General features: G+C 38.1%; 1 protein-coding gene across 5 annotated transcripts in view; it reads right to left on the bottom strand.

Annotated features, from left to right (window-relative positions):
- TBC1D19 (TBC1 domain family member 19) overlaps positions 1-21,156 on the bottom strand; it is a 58,975-nt gene that overhangs the window by 30,311 nt on the left and 7,508 nt on the right. Inside the window, exons 1-8 of one of the 5 annotated variants that reach the window (XM_042812713.1) lie at positions 11,013-11,118; positions 10,473-10,602; positions 6,385-6,457; positions 5,564-5,609; positions 4,644-4,719; positions 2,273-2,347; positions 1,049-1,112; positions 103-149 (exon numbers count right to left, since the gene is read on the bottom strand). In XM_042812713.1, the coding sequence (XP_042668647.1) occupies positions 103-149; positions 1,049-1,112; positions 2,273-2,347; positions 4,644-4,719; positions 5,564-5,609; positions 6,385-6,457; positions 10,473-10,529 (438 nt within the window). In that variant the 5' untranslated portion in view covers positions 10,530-10,602; positions 11,013-11,118. Of the gene's footprint in view, positions 1-102; positions 150-1,048; positions 1,113-2,272; positions 2,348-4,643; positions 4,720-5,563; positions 5,610-6,274; positions 6,458-9,124; positions 9,205-10,472; positions 11,119-13,385; positions 13,496-21,156 lie in introns of those variants that run through there. The other 4 variants (XM_042812717.1, XM_042812712.1, XM_042812715.1 and 1 more) reach the window with 4 other exon arrangements.

The following is a 21,156-nucleotide window of genomic DNA, read 5'->3' as shown; positions in this document are numbered from 1 at the left end:
CTTACTTGTCTCTTTGAGACTTAAAAAACGCTTTTTCCACCTCACATAAAAAAAAATGTAATGGATGCAATTCAATTGCTGAGTTGTTTCATGAATTCTTACCTCAAGAAAATCTTTAGGTGCATAAACAGGCCTGAAGAGACTTAGATCTGAAATAAGATTTCAATTATGGTACCTTAAAGCTAAAAGAGATGAAATACACATGCAATTTTCTTATACATGTAACACAATGTAGCAATTTCAGTAATGTCTTACAACTAACTTTAAAATAACATCATCATCATCCCAAATATCATGCTAAGAACTATTACACATTCTCCAAGATTATGCTATCAGTCAGTGCCTTGGCTTTCTAAATCCCAAGTATTTAATTGAACATTAGTCCTAGAAAACTTTTTACTGCTTTCACATAAGCTTTTACACTGAGCCCCTTTCAGACATGAAAAGTGATATGATATTCTTAAAAGATTATTTAAAACACTGTAGATTATAGAATGAAATTTGCTTTAGTAAAATAAAAAGTAGGACTTGTCATCAACAATCCATGAAATGTATTTGTTGTTGTGTAGATAGTACTCCATGAGATACAAATCATTACCTTTGCAAAATAATTTCTTCTGAGGAGCCTGGGTGTGAATGAACTTGGTTAGCCTTGCTCTCCCAAATGTTAACATGGCTATTCTGTGCAGGTGTTATCTTTTGTTAACAAAATGTCTGAGCTTAATTATCCATAGTTCTGAATATTTTCTTCTTCTTAGCCTGATTTTACACTAAAAAGAGACATGTATTTGCTTTATGAATCTCTAAACCATTGGAATCAGGAGTATTATACCATAAACTCCCAGAGCTGACTCAAAATTAGCACAGCAACTCAAAACAAAATTACAATAAAATGAATACTTACGCACAGTTAAACATTATAAATTAGAAAAAAAGACTGAAATCTGTTTACCTTGAAATGATTATATTAATCTCTAGTTGATAAATAACGTGTATTTGACTTATTAACGCACCAAGAATTAATGCATGTGAATTTAGTTGATCTTACCTGGTTCGTCAGTTCCCATTTCATTCCATTTATTAAGCAGCTCTTTCTGCTCACTTGCAGGCCTCTGAAAGTAACCAAGAAAGAAAATCTTCCTTTTTTTTTTAACAAAATGAGTAAAAACATGCCTATTTCAAATATGTAAGTGAATATTACACTTTTAAAATCAGGCTGCACTAGCAACACAAAATTCCTCTGCTAAAAACTAATCCCAAGCTAACAACTGCAGAAAGTCCCAGGCTCCAGTTCCAGGAAAAAAAGGAAAGGTAGAAATTAAACAGTTTTATGGATTTACTAATGAATTTTAGGCTATTTGGTGGTCAGATTCATATTACTGAGCTAGAGCTGGAGCTTCTGGACTTTGTCCTCAAATTCCCATCTGTGGCACAGTCATGAAAAGCAAAACCAAGTGCATTTTTATCATTGATGATGAACCATATTGTAGAGAAAACCAAAGTACTATATATTGTATCAAAAATTCTATATATGGTAGCAGGAAAATAAATAAAGAATGAAACATTCTAACATTATTATCCTGATCTTTGGTCTTTAAAATTAAGGCTTTTAAATAAATAATGAAAAAAATGCAGATTGTCAAAGAGAGCCAGTAATTCTGTCTCAGTATCTTTCTCTCCTAAGTATCAGTTGCAACGGTGTCAAACCCTTCGATTTATCTGGGTCACACTGAGTTAAGAGGAATTGTCTTGGGCCACATACAAAATATATAATATAGTTAAAGTATGTAAGTATTCAAACTTTATGTTTTTATGAAAATCTGTTTTTTTTTAAAAAAAAAGGGGGAGGGAAACACATACAACCAGCAAGTTGGGCACATATGATGCAGCAAACAAAATACATTCACGTTATCTATAGGCTGTGCAGCTGTATCTTATACAGCTGTGTCTGCACACAAAAACATTCTGTTAAAAGCAATAAAAACATTCTGTTAAAAGCAATGAACATAGCAATTAGCTCTCCCACATGTTGCTCCCTCAAGAGATTAATTCCTGCAATAGCAGAGGAAGATCCTCCTATAGACTGCCATCTTCTCAAGCTCAGCTCAAGCATACAGTCTGAAAATTATTTTCTGTATTAAAATATTTTGGAGAGCAGTCCTGCAGCTCTTGATAACCAAGTGTAAAATGAACACTACAAAAAATGCAAGACCAGGCTTAATTTCAGGAAAAAATACGTCAGTTTGGCAATGGAAATTTCATAATACATTACCTTCTGTGCTAGTGGGATACTGAGTTCCGTGCACATACTATTTAGACTTTTTAGAATTCGCTTCTCCCAGCTTCCCTGAAACGCACAAAAAAATTAAATTACATAAAATTTATTTTTTTCTCCAATTTTGCCTTGCCTGAGAATAAGCAGCTTTCTAAACTCATATATAAAGAAATGATAACAAGAACCACTGACACTTGCAAAAGCATTAAGGGAAAGTTTACACGGTTGTTTAAATAGAAACAACAGAGGAAACGGATTTCATCAACTACATCATCAGAAAGAACCAGAAAAATGAACTCCCCAAACTTTAGATGTCTAAAAAGCATACATTTCACAGTCACTGATTTATGACATAAGCCTAGTACTTCCTTATGCATCAACAGATGACAAATTCCACAAGTGCAAATGGACAGCTTAAAGAACAATCACATTTTTCTGATTATTGCATTAGATGTCAAGCTCACTTCTGTGGCCTGATCTGTGGATAATTCCCCTGGAATTAATGCCAACTAGTACTGACTTCCTAGTCAACTGGCTTTGGATTTTGCTTCCATGATTACAGCTGCACTGTGGGTTTTATATTTAATTTCGTTTTCTGCAGATGATGAGTCAAGCTTCAACCAAATGAATGTAAGGACTCCTGTTAATTTCATTTAACTCTATTTATTATTTGTAATTAACTCTAGGCACAAATTTGACAACAGCTAGATACCATCTAACCATTTAAGCTTTTTAAATTTCTGTCCAAAAATGGGCTGCAGTTTATTAGATAGGAAGCAAATAAAGGGAAGGGCAGAAGTTCAAATGTTCTTTTAAGGAAAAAAAATAATAATAATAAAAAATAAAAAAATAATAATAAAAAAAAGATTATGTCTTGCCTATAATTGCTTTATTTTCGCTTCCATTTACAATATTTTATGATATTTTCTATCAAACACAGTAGTTATCTTTTATCAGTAACATTTTTTTCCCCAAATCAAGTCATCCCTTTACCTTCTCTTCTATAAACAAAACAGGTTGAGTATGGCTGTAAAAAATATTCTCCTGATTGTAGTAATTTTTATAATATTGAACCGTTGCTTCTTAATCTCACGCCGGGTATATAGATAATAAAAGAACCTCCTCTCCCTCCTATAAATTGGAGCGAGACAGTAAGTGAAACTTTGAAATGAGTAAACACAGAACTTCTCCTTATCTTTCCTAAACTATTAGAAAAACCATCCTTTCCACACTGTATCAGAAATATTGTGCTATCTAAGCACTACATACTCTTTTATGAAATAATAGCCAATTAAGCTGGTTCAGACAAATAAACACATACATAAACACGTATATAAGTACTTGTGTGTTTTTTATGTCAGCAATCATTGATATGAGTGATTATTTTCAGACAGTAAATTGTGGCATTACATTCCACATCACAGTAGTAAATTTGTTTAATACAATCTTTATACCCACATGCTAAAGACAGAAAACGCAGAGCAGCACAATAAGGCTTACTGCAACAAGCAACAATATGATTGAAAAAGTAACACAATTTGTTGAATAACTTGTAAAAGAATATCACAATGTATTTCCATGCACGGCTGCGTGAAACACAATGTTACCTTTATCTCTGATATTCTGGTTGGATCATACTCTTAAAAATGGAAAGGAGAAAAAAAACCTCAAAAGGTTCATGCAAGATTTTATTTCAAATAGCATGCGGGGATGAAACAATCCAATGAAGTAGAAATATTCTTCCCCAGTACCAAAATCCTTGTTCAATCCTTTACAGCCCTGTTTCTCTCATTCTCCCCCTCAATGTTCCTTAAGCTCCTTAGCTCTAAAGCTTTAACTTTTCCTTCCAATTTCCAATTATTGAATATCTTTCTTCTTTCTGCTCTCAGTATCTATGCAGTTTGTGGTCTTTCACTGCCAAACTGCCTACCTGTATCTCTTCAGATAATATTTTTGTATACCTAATATAATATTATTTATATAAATATATATTATATATTTTATTATGTATTATTTTTGTAATCCTAAGTGAAATGACCTATATCTACACATCTTTCTCCCAACAGAAATAAACTCTCCTACTTTATATGCTTCATGTAATCTCTCTTCTAAAATATTCACCCACCTGCCACTACATCCCACTTCTTCCATAGCAGGAGAATTACTTGAGCATTTATGGTATGTATGTAATATGTTACATATACAACATTATTATTAAACTCTACATAGGTACAAATCCTTATTTTTCCTAAGGTATAAACACTAGAAATTGCACAGTAACATTAAAATTGGATTAATAAAATTAAAATAAATTTGAAATAGTCTAACCAAAGATTATATGAGAACTGTAAAATTGATAACAACCAACCTGTGCTTTCCTCATATAAGCCAAAGGTTCCTTCATATGCTCAGGAGGTGCTGCAGGATGACACGGTGAAGGAAACCTTGAAGAAAATACAGTATACTTTCAATGTCCATATTTTTATTTTGCTTTATTAATTATCTATAAGCCTAAACATAATTTCTTTCAGGAGAATTAAAAAAAAAATAATAAAAACACTGCATATGATTATCAAAAATAAAAACAAGTAGTACTTTTTGAATTATTTTAACTGGTAACACATACCAGTACTTTGCTGAATCAAGACCCTTGTACTCTGAAGACAGACTGCTCAAAACTATTAAGTGTAAAAAGCTTAGTTAAATTAGCAGGAGTATGTTTACATAAACGATTTTTATTAGATAATTGCAGTTTGGGCTGAGTGTATCAATTAATTCGCCTTTGTGAATTGCCAGAGTGTAAAAGACATTTGTACTTCCCAGAAATTTAATTCAAAGTGAGCTAAACAATAATAAAGTAAAAATTTCTCAAATTTCACTGTATTTATAACCATAACAAATGTGACGACATTGATTTGCTATGTCTAGAGATGTAAAATCTTAAAGGTATTTGAACACATAATGCTGTTCTAAACATCTGAAAAGAATTTCTAATTCATTTGCAATAACTCCTCAGCTACAACAGAATTACACTATGAATTTTGGTACTTCTGGAAGTAAAACAACAAAAAAATTATTAAAGTAATGTTTAGAAGTATGGGAAAATACATCTGAGTCCAGCATTTTCACTAGGATGAAAAAGAAACGACAAACAGAAATAAAGCAGGCATCCTTGATATGGCAGACTTTGTACACAATAGCAACACATCACACACCTTCATATACAAAGGAATGAAAAGGAAATCATGCAAATAGAACTTAATAAATTAACATGCTAATTAAACTCACACATTGAGTTCACTATAAACAGCATTCTGAAGCTTCTTTTCCCAACCTGTTAAAATACAAATTAAAGAAACAAAGAAACAACAAAAAAAAAGAAATTGGACAATTTTAAGAAATTAATACTAATGGAACACAAATCAGAGGTTACTTTAGAGTTGCTAGAGTTTTCTGTCCTGTCTCAATTCAAGTCTATGTACTGGACAGACAGGAAGAGAGGGAGACACCTTAACCTAATAAAGGTAGGTAAAACTACAAGCTAAAGTCTACAAAAAAGGTTGAATATCCTTTATTTCCATCTGCTGTTCAAATAATTATGATACAGCTTCGGTTAAACAATTATAAGCTATTCCTCTGAAACCATCATATTTTCAAAACAACTATAAATGTTAATAGAAATAGTGTTCCTGGTGATTACAAACCACACATCACTTATAATCAGATCTCCGCATTATAGAGCAATATAGCCTACAACATCCAATAAAAATTTACCAAAGGGTAAAATTTCAAAGAGGGCCTCCATAAATGCTAATTTCCATTTACCAAATGGCCTGAACTTGTTTCATTCATAACTTTCATAAAAAGAATATATTACCAGCATCCTGTAAAATGGCAATATCGTATTTCTGCATCACATGTTCATATGCTGCCACAATACAAGAACATTTTACCCGTTTGTTTTCTCTATCCTGTTTAATAATTTAATAAAGTTCTCACCTACTGTTTTGTGTGTATTTCCACAATGCCTCACACAATCCAGAATTAACACCGTCTCCATGTCGAAGTGCCAACAACTTCACATCTTAATTATCTGAAGTATTACAAACCTGATGTCTTCAGAAAATCCTTAATATCTTCTTTTAATGATTCCAGTTTAATTTCTGGGTTGTGTAGGCTAATCTAATGGGAAAAAAAAAAAGAAAAAAAAAAAGAATAAATGAGCATCAAACACTCGTTATAAAGAAAGTAACTGTGTATTCAGTTATAAAATAAGAAACATACAAGCTTAACATTACATACATACAGTAAATTACTTCCTAGTAACTTGAAGGCAGTTGTTACAGTTAAAGAACAATAATAAAAAAAAAATCAGCCAACTTTTCCCTAAGTCAATATTTTTGTTTTTATCTCTGTGATAAAAGCTGTGCGCAGGTAATGGGAGAAGGACTATCTGTGACATACATGCTTACTATTCCTAAGTACTCTACACAGTTTGCACAAATGCCAGGTTCCACACATTAAAGGATTGGTCACTGACATGATCAAATTGAAAATGTTCTGCAGCTTCCAATCAAACTTCCCACAGTTCACCCATCAGATAAGAGGTGCCATCTTCAAACTTCAGATAAAAACTGGGCCAAACGTTCACCTCTGCAGCTGTCATTACAAGGTATATACAGCAATGTGCAATGAAGTGCATTTGACAGATGCCAGCTAGGCAACAATTAGCTTTATAATCCTGCTGTAGATTCTTCAGCAACAGCATGAGCAGCTGCTATGGTACTTCCTTCCACAGTGAAACTAAGGAGAAAACAAAGAGACCAAAAAGTTCCAAAAGGACAACAATCAAAAACTCAGGATTTTCTTGAAGTGGCTTTAATGTGTAATTTTCAAAACACAAAATGTGGTAACAGCTGATTAGCACTAGAGGATAAAGCCAGAGGATTGGAGAACAGCAACCTTGGCTGCTGACCTTAAAATAACACTGGGAGATCTGTGAAGCTTACCCCCCAGCCATGCCAGAGCAAGGCATGTTAGAAGCACACAGCCACCTCAGCTCCCCAGAAATGCAGGATACTGCTTAGCCAAAGCTACTCAGCAATATGTTGGTGACATGTCAGCTGTTGTCTATTATGATAACTCATGCCTCTAATAGGCTTTCATGCCCATGCAGTGTGTCAGTACAGACAACACTGCTGACAGCATGGCAAACTTTTGTTCCATCACACTCAGCTAACAAATTCTGCACCCTTGTCATCTGCCTTACAGTTTATACATATACATAGAAAAGCTCATTTACTGTGCAGCACAGCTTGCTAAAAGAGTTGGTCTACACACATTCACAATGCACATTTTTTTTAAATATTTCTATTTTTCCCTGTAAAAAGGGGGGAATGACTGAAAAATGAAAAGGCTATCAGCATCAGCAATTCTCTTTTCAAGTCACTTTACTACAAATATTGAAGTCTTTGATATTTGGTATACTACTGCAATTGCAAAGAGAGCACAGGCATGCTTTTTGAAACAGAAAGATGATCAATAAGGACAAACCACAAGGTGTAGAGAACTGCTACAGAACCAAAGACACTGCTGTTGCTAAAGACTTCTTTTATTGTACATGAGATTGCAGATCTATTTAATACCCAAAACACAAGAAACTGGCAGACAGTCCAGCTTGTGGCTGCAGCTAGCTGTAACACTGCAGAACACAACCTAGGGCTGTATAATATTGCCAAAGAAAAGACTCATTTGGATAGGATAAAGGAAATCCCCATCTGAATCGCTTCATGTTTTGATTTTATGTGGGTGTTTACGGGAATTAAATTAAGGGGTCAGAAACAGAGATGATCTTCCAAAATTAGTAGACCGGGTCTCCTGTATACTTTAATTTCTTGTTTGGATAACTACTCTGACTCCACTGCCTAAGGAAGGAGGGCTGGAGCACTGTAATCTTCAACGTCCCTTCCAACCCAAACCATTTCTGTGATTACAAGTTACTCCTGCTAGTTACTTTTCTTACTAGTTGTTAATACTATACTGCAAAAAACATTAAGGTGTTTCAGTAAGTTTTGTTTTGAACTCTTGATACAATGTACTGCCCAAATATCATTTGCATTTTTGTCCACTATGGGTTTGGTTTTGTTTTTGGCTTTTTTTTTTTTTTTTTTGGTAGCATGAAAAACACATTGACAACATTTTCTTATATTGGAAGCATTACTGTGATATACACTGATAAAAACACCAACTGCAGCTTACTGGGGAAAAAGAACCCCACACCTTGATGAGACATACTGATGAATTGAATTAATTTCCTGCATGATCAAAATGCAAGGTACACGGAAGCAGACAGACTCTCCAATTTTAATATACACATATTGATGAATGAGTATCTATCTTTTTCTCCTTTTTAATCTAACAGGAAGATCATAACAGGCAGAGTAAAGGAAAAGGAGCAATGGAAGGTAAAGAATGGCAGCCAGGCTAGGGAAGAAACGATGCTACTCATGGGCTCAGCCAGACCAAGGCTGAATCCTGAGACAGGGATAAATACAGCATATTTTAGCAAACAATAACAAATTATTTTTTAACAACGTTCACGCCTGCTGGTGTCCTTTCCAGTCTAACTGGCATTGTGCATATTTTTATGGATAGGACAGCAGGGCTCAAGGGCTGAGTGTTCACCTTCATCAACAGCCTTTGTCTACTCCTTGTAAATCAAGAGGCAACTGGCTGTTGGACATTCCTTCCTAAAACAAACCATCAATACAGCATTTGTCAGCATCTTATCGTTTTTCAGCTGTACAGAAGAGAAAGCATAACTTCTGGACTTTAAAAATTTTGCCAAACCTTTTTACAAGTGGCTCAGGTACCAATAGCAATCCTTTGTGTTTGCATTCCACGCACAGCTTTGACTTCGGTACAGTATCCTGTTAAGATGTTGGCAGTCATCATCATAAATGATTCAATTAGGATCAAGCTGACTTGATCAAAATCATTTCAATTACGATCGCAGCAATTCCAGTATAAACACTCTCTAAGCACCTAAAAATCCTACACATTTAAGGGAATGATTCTGGATTTATTTTACACATTTCTGTAACCAAAAGGAGGATAATTCTGAGCATAACAGCCAATTTCAATAAGTATAAAACCCTGAATACACTAACATTTTTCCTACACTTGCACATTTCTACTGTAGCTAAATTAAGAGTGTAAGTATTATCAGCTTTCTTATATAAGTTAAAAAATCAAAAATTTAACAGTTGAAACAGACAGCTTCTCTTTGTGTCATACTGAAATAAACAGTTTCAAACATTACATTCTCCCACAAGATCACATCAATTAAACATCAAAAACACACTATTTGAGTTTTTCTGTTTCATTTCAATATAAAATTAGTGCTCCAAATAGAACACAAGTTAAAATATATTTAATTCATATTACTAAAAATAAATAGATAAATAAAACCTGTGAGTTAAACCTGAATCACTGGCATTGTTTCTGAACTCCACAATCTGTTCAGAGTATTCATAACTGCATTCAATTTAAAATTAATTATACTGCAATGTTACTGCTGGACCAATTAGACCAAAGTACAAGCTCTATCAAAAGGGGATAACAAGTCATTTGTCAAATACAGTGCACAAAAAGGAATCATTTGTTACCCATGACGACTCATGAGCTTATGTTTACTTGCTAACTTTTATCAAATAAATACTGCATTCACAAAAACATTTTATTTCTCAGTTTGATCTTTTACTTAAGTAGGAATCATTATCAATTTCTCTTTAATGTTAGGGAAAAAAAAAGTCATGAAATAATACCTTCAGATATCTTGCAAACTTTTACACCAGATGAATTAATCTAAAAAGTTCACACACTCCCTCTCAAAGCACACACTCAGGCAGCATCCCAACTTTAAGAGGCATTACTCCCAATGCTCCTCTCTTCCCTCCACCATTCCAAGCCTTGCGAATATCACTACCTCTCACTCAGATCAGTAGTTCCTTTAGATCCTTTGGAAGTAGTTACATGTCTGCTCCAAGAGTGCTGATGGTGTCCTCTTTTCTGGACAGCCATTCTGACCATGTATTCCAGCTTAGCTCCTCGCCATATCTTGCTGATACCTTCAAGAACCTCTTGAAACCTTTTACCACTTCCCAGATGTGTTCCGTCTTCACTCCATCCTACACACCTGAGTTACCAGACTGGGGTGGGAGTGTCTGGGCTGACTTTTACAGTCCAGTTTCATCTTTCAGCTTATTCAGTCAGCACTGTCTTGATCTGCTACAAGCTCTCCTTCAAGTACACCCACCACAAGCATCCTACAAGAAAAACAAATCTGAAAATGTCTATACAGAAAATGTCAGGAGGGATTCCTTGTTTTGTGAGTATTGCTTGCTTCACAGAACTTAATTTAGACCTTTATTACACTTTACTCTCATCTGCTGGTTTAGAAAAATTCTTTAGGAAAAACAATACTAGGGCTTTTATTTTATTTTACTTTTAGTTAAAAAAAGCTTTACATGTCATTTGCCCCTGGTCACCTGGCAAGCCTGGGTCAGACAGATTTCTGTTAGAGGTCTAAAAAGAAAGAAAAATTTTTAATATTCTGTTAAACATCCACATTTAAAAGGTGATGTCAGATTTCTGAATCATCCCATCTGATCTCAAACTAAAGTTCGTGCCTGAAGATTTCCACATCTCAGTTTTTCTAGCCACCCCCACACTTTACCTTAAAAGCATTTCAGAAAGGGAAGGTCACAAATGGAGTCCCCCAGGGTCTGTCTTGGGACCAGTGCTCTGCAACATATTTATCAATGACACAGCCAGTGAGATTGAGTGAACCTTTAGCAAGTCTGCTGGTGACACCAGCCCGAGTGGTGCAGTTGATACAACAGATGGAAGGAATGCCATTTAGAAGGACCTGAACAAGCTGGAGAAGTGGACTCGCATGTACCTAATGAGGTTCAACAAGGCCAAGTATAAGGTGCTGTGTTTGGGCCAGGGAAACCCCAGACATCTGTACAGACTGGGAGAGCTCCTTGAGAGCATACCTAGGAGTCCTGATGGACACGAGCCAATGGTACCCTGCTCTGCATCCAAACAAGGGTGGCTAGCAGAGAGAGGGAGGTGATTGTCTCCCTCTACTCAGACCTTGTAAGGCTCCATCCAGAATACTGTGTCCAAGCCTTGGGCCTGCACTATAGGATGGATGCAGAGCATTTGGAGCAGGTCCAGAGGAGGGATGCAAGGCCTCTAAATAAGCATAGAGTGAAAAAGCATGCTCACTTTTTTTCTGTATTCATCTCATTGCATTAACTATAGACACACTATCAACATTAAAACTCATCCTATGCAATCAACCAAACATTTCTTTTTCCAGTCTTCATTAACAAGCACACGACTCTACCCTATTTCATTTCTCAGGACAAAAATGTAATTATCTGATGATAACTGTGACAGTAGATCATTTTGCACCCACACTAAACTTATTTTAAAGACATCGTGCATCACAGCCCCTGACACAGGTGCAGGCTGCGTCAAACAGAGCACTGGTGGGATCAATTCATAACCACAGGACTCTTCTATCATCTCTCACAAATAACATCAGGAAATTGTGTTTTGCTCAAAATTATTAACAGGTGAAAGAGACTGTTCATTCTGAGCTCCCCTTCATAGACTCTAAAGAAGAGATCAATTTATGAAACAGCTAAAATAATGTTTACAAGACATCTTAAAAATATCTAGTGGTATTAAAATAGACTGTGTGTTCCATTGTGACTCATGTTTTCAGAGATGCTGGATATTTTCGAGGAATGAGACTCAGACATCTAACTGTCCTGATAAGGGTACTGATAAAGTTCTCAGCCTGCCCACTGTTACTGCATACCATAACAACCCACCAAGTCCTGGCCATTTGTCAAAACAGATGTGTAGGCACCAATAGCCATAAACAAGGCCTCCAGGAGTCAGAGGGCAAGAAAACAAAAGCAGAGGTGAACATGCGTTTTATTGTCATCAGTAATGGAGTAGTTGGAAGAGACTCCTGTTCTGAAATCCCTTCATTCTCTACATGCCATGTCAGGCCCTCTGTTTAGGATGGTGAATATAGAGAGCTGCCACTCAACAAGAGCACAGCAGACATGCATTTAAAACAGTATTAAGGACCAAACTGGCAGATGCTTCTAACAACAAAAGAAACAAAGAAGGCACTCAGAGGGTAGTGACAGTGGAACAGGTTCCCCAAGGAGGCTGTGGATGACCCATCCCTGGAGGCATTCAAGGCCAGGCTGGATGTGGCTCTGGGCAGCCTGGTCTGGTAGTTGGTGACCCTGCACATAGCAGGGGGTTGGAACAAGATGATCATTGTGGTCCTTTTCAACCCAAGCCATTCTATGATTCTATGATGTCTCCTGCTGGAGAAAGCCTTAAGGACGTTCAGAGAAGAAAACCATTCTTCATTTCAAAACCAAACAAATTTAAGGCAAACAACGGGCACTCTGCTCAGAACCAAATCTCTACAACTTCACACATTGTTTACAAAACATTAAATAAAATCCCAAATTCTATGAAATCCAAAATTCCATGAAATCAAACCCCAAAGAGTTCAGTAAAGCAGAACAACGGCTGCAGCACCAATACCATGTCATTACGGTCATGAAAACAGATACAAATTTAATCTGAAGGGGTTCATCTGGAACATGAGAAGCCGAGATCTCATGCACAGACCAGTTACTAAATACAACTGCTTTCCCAGCTACAAAACGAACTTTCGAGTACACTTTCCATTTATTTTCACTTCCTTTCACCAAACCCCCGTCTCCCCAGAGGGCACTTCGGAGGAAGGCAGCGGAGGGGCACAAAGCTCCGCAAATCGCGGATTACAACCCAAAGCCGGTCACTATCGGAGCGGGTGAGATGGGCAGAAAGCAGCCCGCACTTTGCCTGCGAAATCCTCCGGCCCCACAGGGAGGAATGACAGACAGCGACCGGGCAAGCGGGGAAGGACGGCGGGAGGCCCCGGGACCGCGCGGAGCAGGGACACAACGCCGGGAACAAAGCGGCGAGGCGGGGAGAGGGAGACGGGCCTGGGTGCGGGGCTCACCCGGGCCTGTCGCTCCAGCTGGGTGTGGAGGCTGGAGCCCTTCAGCCGCTGCACGATCCGCGCTATGGTGAGGGAGAGCCCGCCGTCCTGCTCCAGCATCACGGTGCCGCCGAGCCTCCGCACTGGTCCACTCTCCCCGCAGCGCCGCGCCCCGCCCGCGCCGACGTTACCGGGCAACCGCGCGGCGGCGGCCGGGCGGAAAGCGGCGCCACGCTGAAGGGTTCCGCCCCGACCGACGGGACCGGGGGGGACGTGGCGGCGACCGAGCAGCTCAGCGCCCTGCCCTGGACGTGGGCTGCCGCCTAGCCCTGGTGTGTACCTCTGGCCCACTGGGGAGAAACGCGATCCTGCACCTGTTTCCTAAGTGAGGCCTTCTAATATGACCCAATTGGAGATAAATTGGAAGTATAGGAAAGCCTGTGAGAAGATCCAGGGATTCTGCAGAACTGTAGAATCGTGGAACGGTTTAGGTTGGAAGGGGCTTCACATACATGGAAAACATCCAATTCCAAGGCCCTGCCGAGAGTGGGGCTGGCACCCAGCAGGTCAGGCTGCTCATCCAGTCTGGCCTTGAACGCCTCCAGAGATGGGGCATCCACAGCTTCTCTGGGCAACGTCACCGGGGATCACAGGATCAGCCCCCAGCCACGTCACAGAATCCTAAGTGTTGGAAGGCACCTGTGGGGATCATCAAGTCCAACCTCCTGCTAAAACATGTTCCCTGCAGTAGGCTGCTCCTTGTTCTGTTGCTGCACACCGCTGGAAAGAGTCCACCATCATCCGCTCGACTCCCATGCTTTAGATGTTTACAAAGTCAGGCTGGTTGGGGCTTTAAGCAACCTGGTCTAGAGGGAGTTGTCTGTTGTAGTGGGTGGGTTGGAACTAGTTGGGACTAGATGATCTTAAAGGCCCCTTCCAACCCATCCTGTAATTCTATGAGGCTATGATGAGATCCCCCCATCAGTCTTCTCCCAGCCAAACAGTCCCAGGTCTCTCAGCATAAGGGAGATGCACCAGGCTGCTCAACATCTCTGCTGTACTCTCTCTATAAGTTCCTTGTCTTTCTTGAACTGAGGAGCCCACAGCTGGACACTGCACTCCAGATGCAGCCTCACCAGGGCAGAGTAGAAGGGGAGGATCACCTCCTCTTCACCTGCTGGCCATTCTCTTTTAACGCACCCCAGGATATCATCAGTCTTATATAATTGGCCACAAGGGCACCCTGCTGGCTCATGGCCAATCTAGTGTTCACCTGGACACTCAGGTTCTTCTCTGCAGAGCTCTTTTCCAGTAGGTCAGCCCTTAACCTGTACTTGGGTACATGAGCAACCTCACACTGGGTGCTGCAGCTGAGCTTTGCAGACAAAATGGCCTCATTCCTGCAGCCAGCATGAATGCCTTAGCTTTATGTGTATACTTGAGTGGTCCTCCAGTTAAGGTGGGCTGGTGGCAGCATGTGTAGCTGCTGCTGCTCCCTACTCACCATCCAACAGGCCTGGGGGACTGGCTGTGAGCATTTCACAGCTGACTCAATAGTCACTTAAAACAGCATTTTTGTCATTGTTATTTAATGCTTAATTAACCTGTTTTCCTTTGCACTGGAAAGGACCAAGCTTTCTAATTCAGTGATTCTATCAGTGCTTCAAGGCAGAATCTTCTTGAACTGTTTCTCAGCTGGAACTGACACAACTTCCAACCCATGTTAGAGCAGTCAGAAAGATTAGCTTGAAAAAGAAACTTTAGCTGTGATTTAAATGTCTTGTCACTAATGTGAGGTAGCTGGATTAACACCCTTAAAGCTTGAGAGAGAGCTTAAAATGCTACTGTCATGTGCCTGAGGTATATTTTCTATATTCTATGCTATATTTTCATACCATATACTGATAGTATGAAAAACAACCTCAGTTACACAGCTTTTTTTAGTGTGTGTTTCATGGGGGATGATATGAGGTAGTAGACCTGTACTCCAGTAAAGCTTTATTGCAATCTTGAATATTTTACCCTTGTGTGCTCTGTAATTGAAGCTCAGTACCAGGGGCCAATACAGCCTTAATTTAAACAGGACAGCTGTGTAGCACCAGGTGCATCACACTGGCTGGTGTGAATGTAAGGAGCTTCAGCCCACATAACCCTTTTGGGAAAATCTATTCCTATGTACATCACCATGTAATCAAATTCCCACTTAGTAACCTAATTTACTAAGTCAAAATATTAATTTAGAAAACCCCAGAATTATTAATCAGCAATCTAAGAGACTTTTAGGAGTTAACATGGAAAAGCTGAAGTCTGACTTCCAGAGTCAATAATCAGTATTCATTTTCAGCTCTAAGGATGACCATATCCTTCTAAAACACAGATTTTTCTAACATTCTAAAGTATCGGTAACGTCTTCATTGCTGTGAGCTTTGCAAGTGAGCAAAGAAGAAGCAAGGAAATGAAGATAATCATAATTGAAGATAATTGTAATAGAAGATAATTGTAATCAGTTACCTTGCTGATGAGAAAAAAATCAGTAGATGTAACAGGTATAAAAACACATCTGAACTCATCTCTCTGCTACCTCTTCTGACTTCTCTGAAAACTTTTCTAGATGAAATGAAGTTTAAAGGAATACAATAGAAGGCCGGGGTGAAAGTTCCTTAACCAACTGCTAAATTGAAATGCTAAGGGCAATTCTCTCCTCAGTTCGCAGAGAGATAGGGAAATCATATGCCCAGTTGTCTACCAGTGCCTTGAATACTTTCAGTTTACATCAGATTTTTTATCAGTTCTTTGCTCACAAACATATGCAAAGTTAATGGCAACAGTAACTAATCACATTTGCTTTTCTCCTTGTGTTGGGAGTTAACAGGATGTTGGCCTACGTTTCCAACTGAACAAGAATATAAAGTGTAATAGTTTTGCATGCTAGTTTAGACTAAAATTCTGTGAAGGGTTTACGTGGAGACAGTTCCTTTGTTGTTGTTGAGGAAGACCATTTGTTTCTGTAGGAACATCTGCTTCGAGAGGTACAAGAAAAAAACCACTGCACTTATGCCATTAAGCTCCAGAGCTCAATACCTGTAAGTTCAGGCTTTTACACTGAAGGTGCAATTAGTGTGTAAGGAAGCCTTACTCCTTTACCTGGCATAATGCTCAGCTGTAAATGAATGATTTCCTACAGCTGGCAACCTCCACTCTAAACCAGTCTTTGTCACCTTCACTCCCACATCTGTCACTATCTATTCCTTGTTTTTCACAGCTTTTTCCAATCTGTTTTCCTTCCTCCTATGTATTGTTTTTTCTCCTGCCAGTTATGTCTCCGGTATGAGTAGGAAAATTGTTTCTTATGAATGCCAATCAAAGCTAGAAAGCAAGGGAATATGGAGAGATTATTTCTACAGCATCTCTCTAAGTGCTCTTAACCGCTTTGTGTGCATCCTTACCATATCCAGTTAAGAAATCTCATGCTTAAGTGCTTGCTTCTTTTTTGTTTCCTTACAAGGAGCTTAAGCATAGCAGCTTGAGAAATATAGGATCATTGTTAAAAAATATCACTTGAATAACAGTCGTTGGCAGAAATCCCATCATGAATGGCATTCCCCTTACCCATCCCCACTAGATGACACAACTAGTTTAACTTTGTCGATCTGGTAACTATTGGGCCATTCCTGCTTTTTCATTGTGATTTACTTTTAAATTTCAAGAAGGCAACTGCAGTACAGTCAACATAGAATTGCTTTATGAAGTGCAATGCCACATACCAAAGGTAGCATGCTGTTTTTGGCAGATCTGGTGTGTCGGTTTTCGTTTGCTTTTTGTTTGTTTGTTTGTTTGTTTTCTTTTGGTTTAGCTTTTTACTTGGTTGGTTTTTGTGGAGTTTCTCCTCTTCATCCTTATCCTACACCCTGAACACTAACTTCACCATCATTTCTCACCTCTAGTACGGTTTCATTGCTCTATAGTTTAATACGTCTTTCTTTACTGTGCTTTGTACTGAGTTACTACAGTTTGCAGTAACTGATATAGTATCCCAACTGGCTTGTATTTATCTGCCAGTGCAGGTCTGGAAAACATCGAGAATTTGGCAAGGGAAAGTAAAAATTGCAAAGTCAGTAGCTAAAATATCTCATCCGTAGTCTCTCCCTCTTTTCCCACTGGGGTTTATTTTGAGAGAAGGAGGGAAACTAAATCAACAGATCATACATGACACTGTAATTTTTAAGACCACATGAAACAACTTACATTTTAATGCTTCCTCGTAATTCTGAAGAGTACTTTCTTTCCAGGAATGTATGTAGGTTGCCTCCTTTTATTTCCATAGAAACTACAACAGATACGAAGAGCACAGTAACACCATTAGCTTTGCATTTCTGCCAGCAATGGACAAGAGCCCACGTGCTGCACTCCTAAAAGTCTGTAGCATTTGCTACTGTAGATGAGACTTGCTTTTTCCTGAGTAACAGTGGGATAATGCTGTCTAGGGGAGCTACACATTGCACTCACTATGGTAACATCACTGTTTCTTGACCCACGCAAAAGAAAACATCAAGATAAGACTGCTCAAAGAAACACCAAACTTTCAGTGCTGCATTTTTATTTGTTTTTTTTTTTTACTTTTCCCTGTCCGTCCTTCTTCTAGTATGTACATTTCCTTTTAGTTTTCATGCTTCTACCACCATTCTGACCAATTTATGAACATTCAGTATGATTGTAATTTAGTCAAACTGTGACTTGCATAACTGCATAGTTTTACCAACAATAGCACAAAGAGGAAGGCATGTGAGAGTAAAAGAATGCATGAGTTGCCTTCAAGCATTTCTATTTTCTGTTGTTTTTTAATTGTTATTATTTAAAATCATTTTTAAGAGATAGTTCAAATGAGAGAGGTCTCCTGGGATCATTAAGCTAAGGGGTACAGGAGGTTTGCCACTACTGTCACAGAGTTGCTAAGAAGTCTTTTTGTGGAATTTGATGTCTCATCTCTTTTGAAGTGCCATCATGCCTCTAATGCTAGCAGAAATTTGCTTGTGAGTTGAAAGTGTCAAGTTCAAGTAGCTACTCCCTGGGTTTCTCATTCATACAGGTTGTTTCAGAGAATAACATTCAGTCCTTTGTTCAGTGTGCTCACTCTTTATATTGGACTATTGCAAACTGAGCTTTAATCTCAGTTATGGTCCAACATCCACTGGTTTTCTTGTGCAATCAGAACCAGGATAAATCCCTTATAGCTGATAACAGAGAAATGTAACAAAAACAACAAATGCAAGGAATATTAAATTTCTGTCAGTGACTCATTCTCATCAATTTTAAGCTTTATTTAAATTGCTGCCCCAAAAATGGCAGTACATTTTGACAAGTTTCAATAATTTTTTAAAATAATCAGTCCCTGGGGAGTAATGAGATTTTCTTTGCCCAAATACTGCAGATGCAATCTGAAGAATGTGGGAAGCTTAGATGTATCTTCACTTATAAGGGCAGAAAACATCTCTTATTGCAGACTATTGTTCATGAAAAGTAATATATTTTATCTAATACATGGCTGAACTTGAGAGCTAGACTTGACTGCCAATGACATCAAGGATTATCAGTCCAGCTTTAGGCGTATCACATTGCTTCAGCTCTTGATTTTAGGTGATTTCCTACCAGACCTTGCCTTTATGTAGGTTTAATCCTTCCTACAGAGGATAATGTATCTCAGGTCGCAGCATCTTTTGCTGGCACTTTTTAATGGCATTGCTGTCATAATAGCAACTGTCAGTTTTTAGCCATATAAAACCTGCACAAAGTCCGTAATTTTTCTAGAGCTATTAATTTCAGACTGCTTTCTGTGTGCTTTGTTATTAATCAAGCTACCTAGCCTTGAGCACTATCATTCTGCATTTTCTGGTTCTTAAAATGTGCACACTTAACAAGACTTTCAAAATATAATTATATAGATGCGGATTTCATAAGCTTACAAAAGAAATGGAGCCTGTTGGTCAAAGACAATTTTGAAGAAAAAAAACATTCTAAATTACAGTGTATGAACAGCATAGCATTTGCACTTCGTACACGTATTTTAATTATGAATTGTATGTTCAGCTGTCCGTAAGTCTGTCTGGAGATTTACACAATTATTGTATGTAGGCAAACCTGTTAAAAAGACATTCTTCAACGCTCACAAGCATTTCCCCAGTATGCATGTACCTTTAGTTTAGACATTTCTTTTGAGGTTCTGTAAACATTAGGGCAGTAGGTAAGAAATGCATTAAACTCTCTCGCAGGAAATGAACATATTCAGGCCACAGTTTATTAGTACGTAGGTATGGTACTGTAAGATTCTGTGCTGCCTTTTTAAACCTATTGATTTCAGTGAGACTGGATGATATAGACACAAGCAGATCTTGTGTTTGGTTGTGGCAAGATACCTAAATCACTAAGAGCAGAGCCATAAACTTCAGAGACAGGACAAGGATTTCTTCTTGGATACCAATAGTATCCAAGTAATTGGCAATTGGTAGGTTTTTTATAGTCCTCTAATGAAAATTATTCCTTTATGAACATTAAAGGTAATTTATCCTCTTTCTAAGTTCTTAATTATCAATAGGAAGGATAAGCTGATTGAATACTTTGTTGTATTTTCAAACAGAAGATTCAGAAGTGAAGAATAAACCAAGAGGGTAAGAAAGCTCCTGTAGGGTTCTGTAGTTCTTTCCTGTTGGTTAGTGTAGGGTTGGAAAACAACCAGATACAGTAATCATTAAAAAGAACACTGGCTCACAGGGATCCTTATTTCCCTTGCTAACATTTTTCAGATATGCTTCTTCTTGACTTCTGCTTCCTTAACCTGACGTCTGCTCAAACAAAACACAGCCAGAAGTGCCAGTAAGATAAATTACCTGGTGGAAACGCTGAATGAACTGAACATGGCAAGCAGAACAGTGCAAAGTTTCTCATAGTTTCTCATAGTTTTGTCTCTACTGATGATGCTTCTCTTTCTTCGTACAGACAAATGCTTTCTACCATTGAGAAGGAGCACAGCACACTGAATAAATATCTTAACCAACTATGGAATAGAGTCTTGTCTGATAGATCACAGGCAGTGTCAGGGGCCTAGGAATCCTACACTGAAATACTTGGGATTGTCCTGTATTAGACCAAAAGAGGTTAAGTCAAAATGTAAAATGGAGCCCTGATTTCTAAACACAGTTCCTCCATTTACATACAGGAATAGATTATGGCAGAAAACTGTATGCAAAGTTTAAATACTATTCTGCCTATTATGGGAATTGTTGAGTAGGCACAAAACACAAGTAGGTAGACTACTTTTATTGCTTTTACTGTGGAAGTAAGATCAAAATAAGAATGTGCACAAAAATTCAAGGCAAGCACCTAAGAAAAGTGGAATGAGCAGGTGAAAGTGCGAGTGTGTGCAAGACAGTTCTGCATGCTGTATGCAAAGCCATTGAGTTGCAGACTACCTCCTTGTTCTCATTAACTCCTCAAATATAAATTTTTATACAAATCTCCATAATGCAAAAATGGCAAACATTGTATCCAGCTCAGTGAAGCATAAAAAAAATCTAGGCGACGTGATTTCAGGTAAAGTTCTGCCCACTGAAAACAAACAAAATACATGAACGCTGTTTGATTTTCTGTTTTGTGTCATTTTTAGAGCTCAGTAAAACAAAAATCCAACATACAACCAGTTGGAATTATTTATATTCATTGGAAAAAAAAAGGGGGGGAAGGGGGAAGGGATGAAGGGAAGGCAAGGGAAGGCAAGGGAAGGCAAGGGAAGGCAAGGGAA

Source organism: Centrocercus urophasianus, unplaced genomic scaffold, assembly GCF_019232065.1.
Source record: "Centrocercus urophasianus isolate 14NV4802_14NV808 unplaced genomic scaffold, USGS_Curo_1.0 seq_13, whole genome shotgun sequence".
Taxonomy (NCBI): domain Eukaryota; kingdom Metazoa; phylum Chordata; class Aves; order Galliformes; family Phasianidae; genus Centrocercus; species Centrocercus urophasianus.
This window is presented reverse-complemented; position numbering and strand designations above follow the sequence as displayed.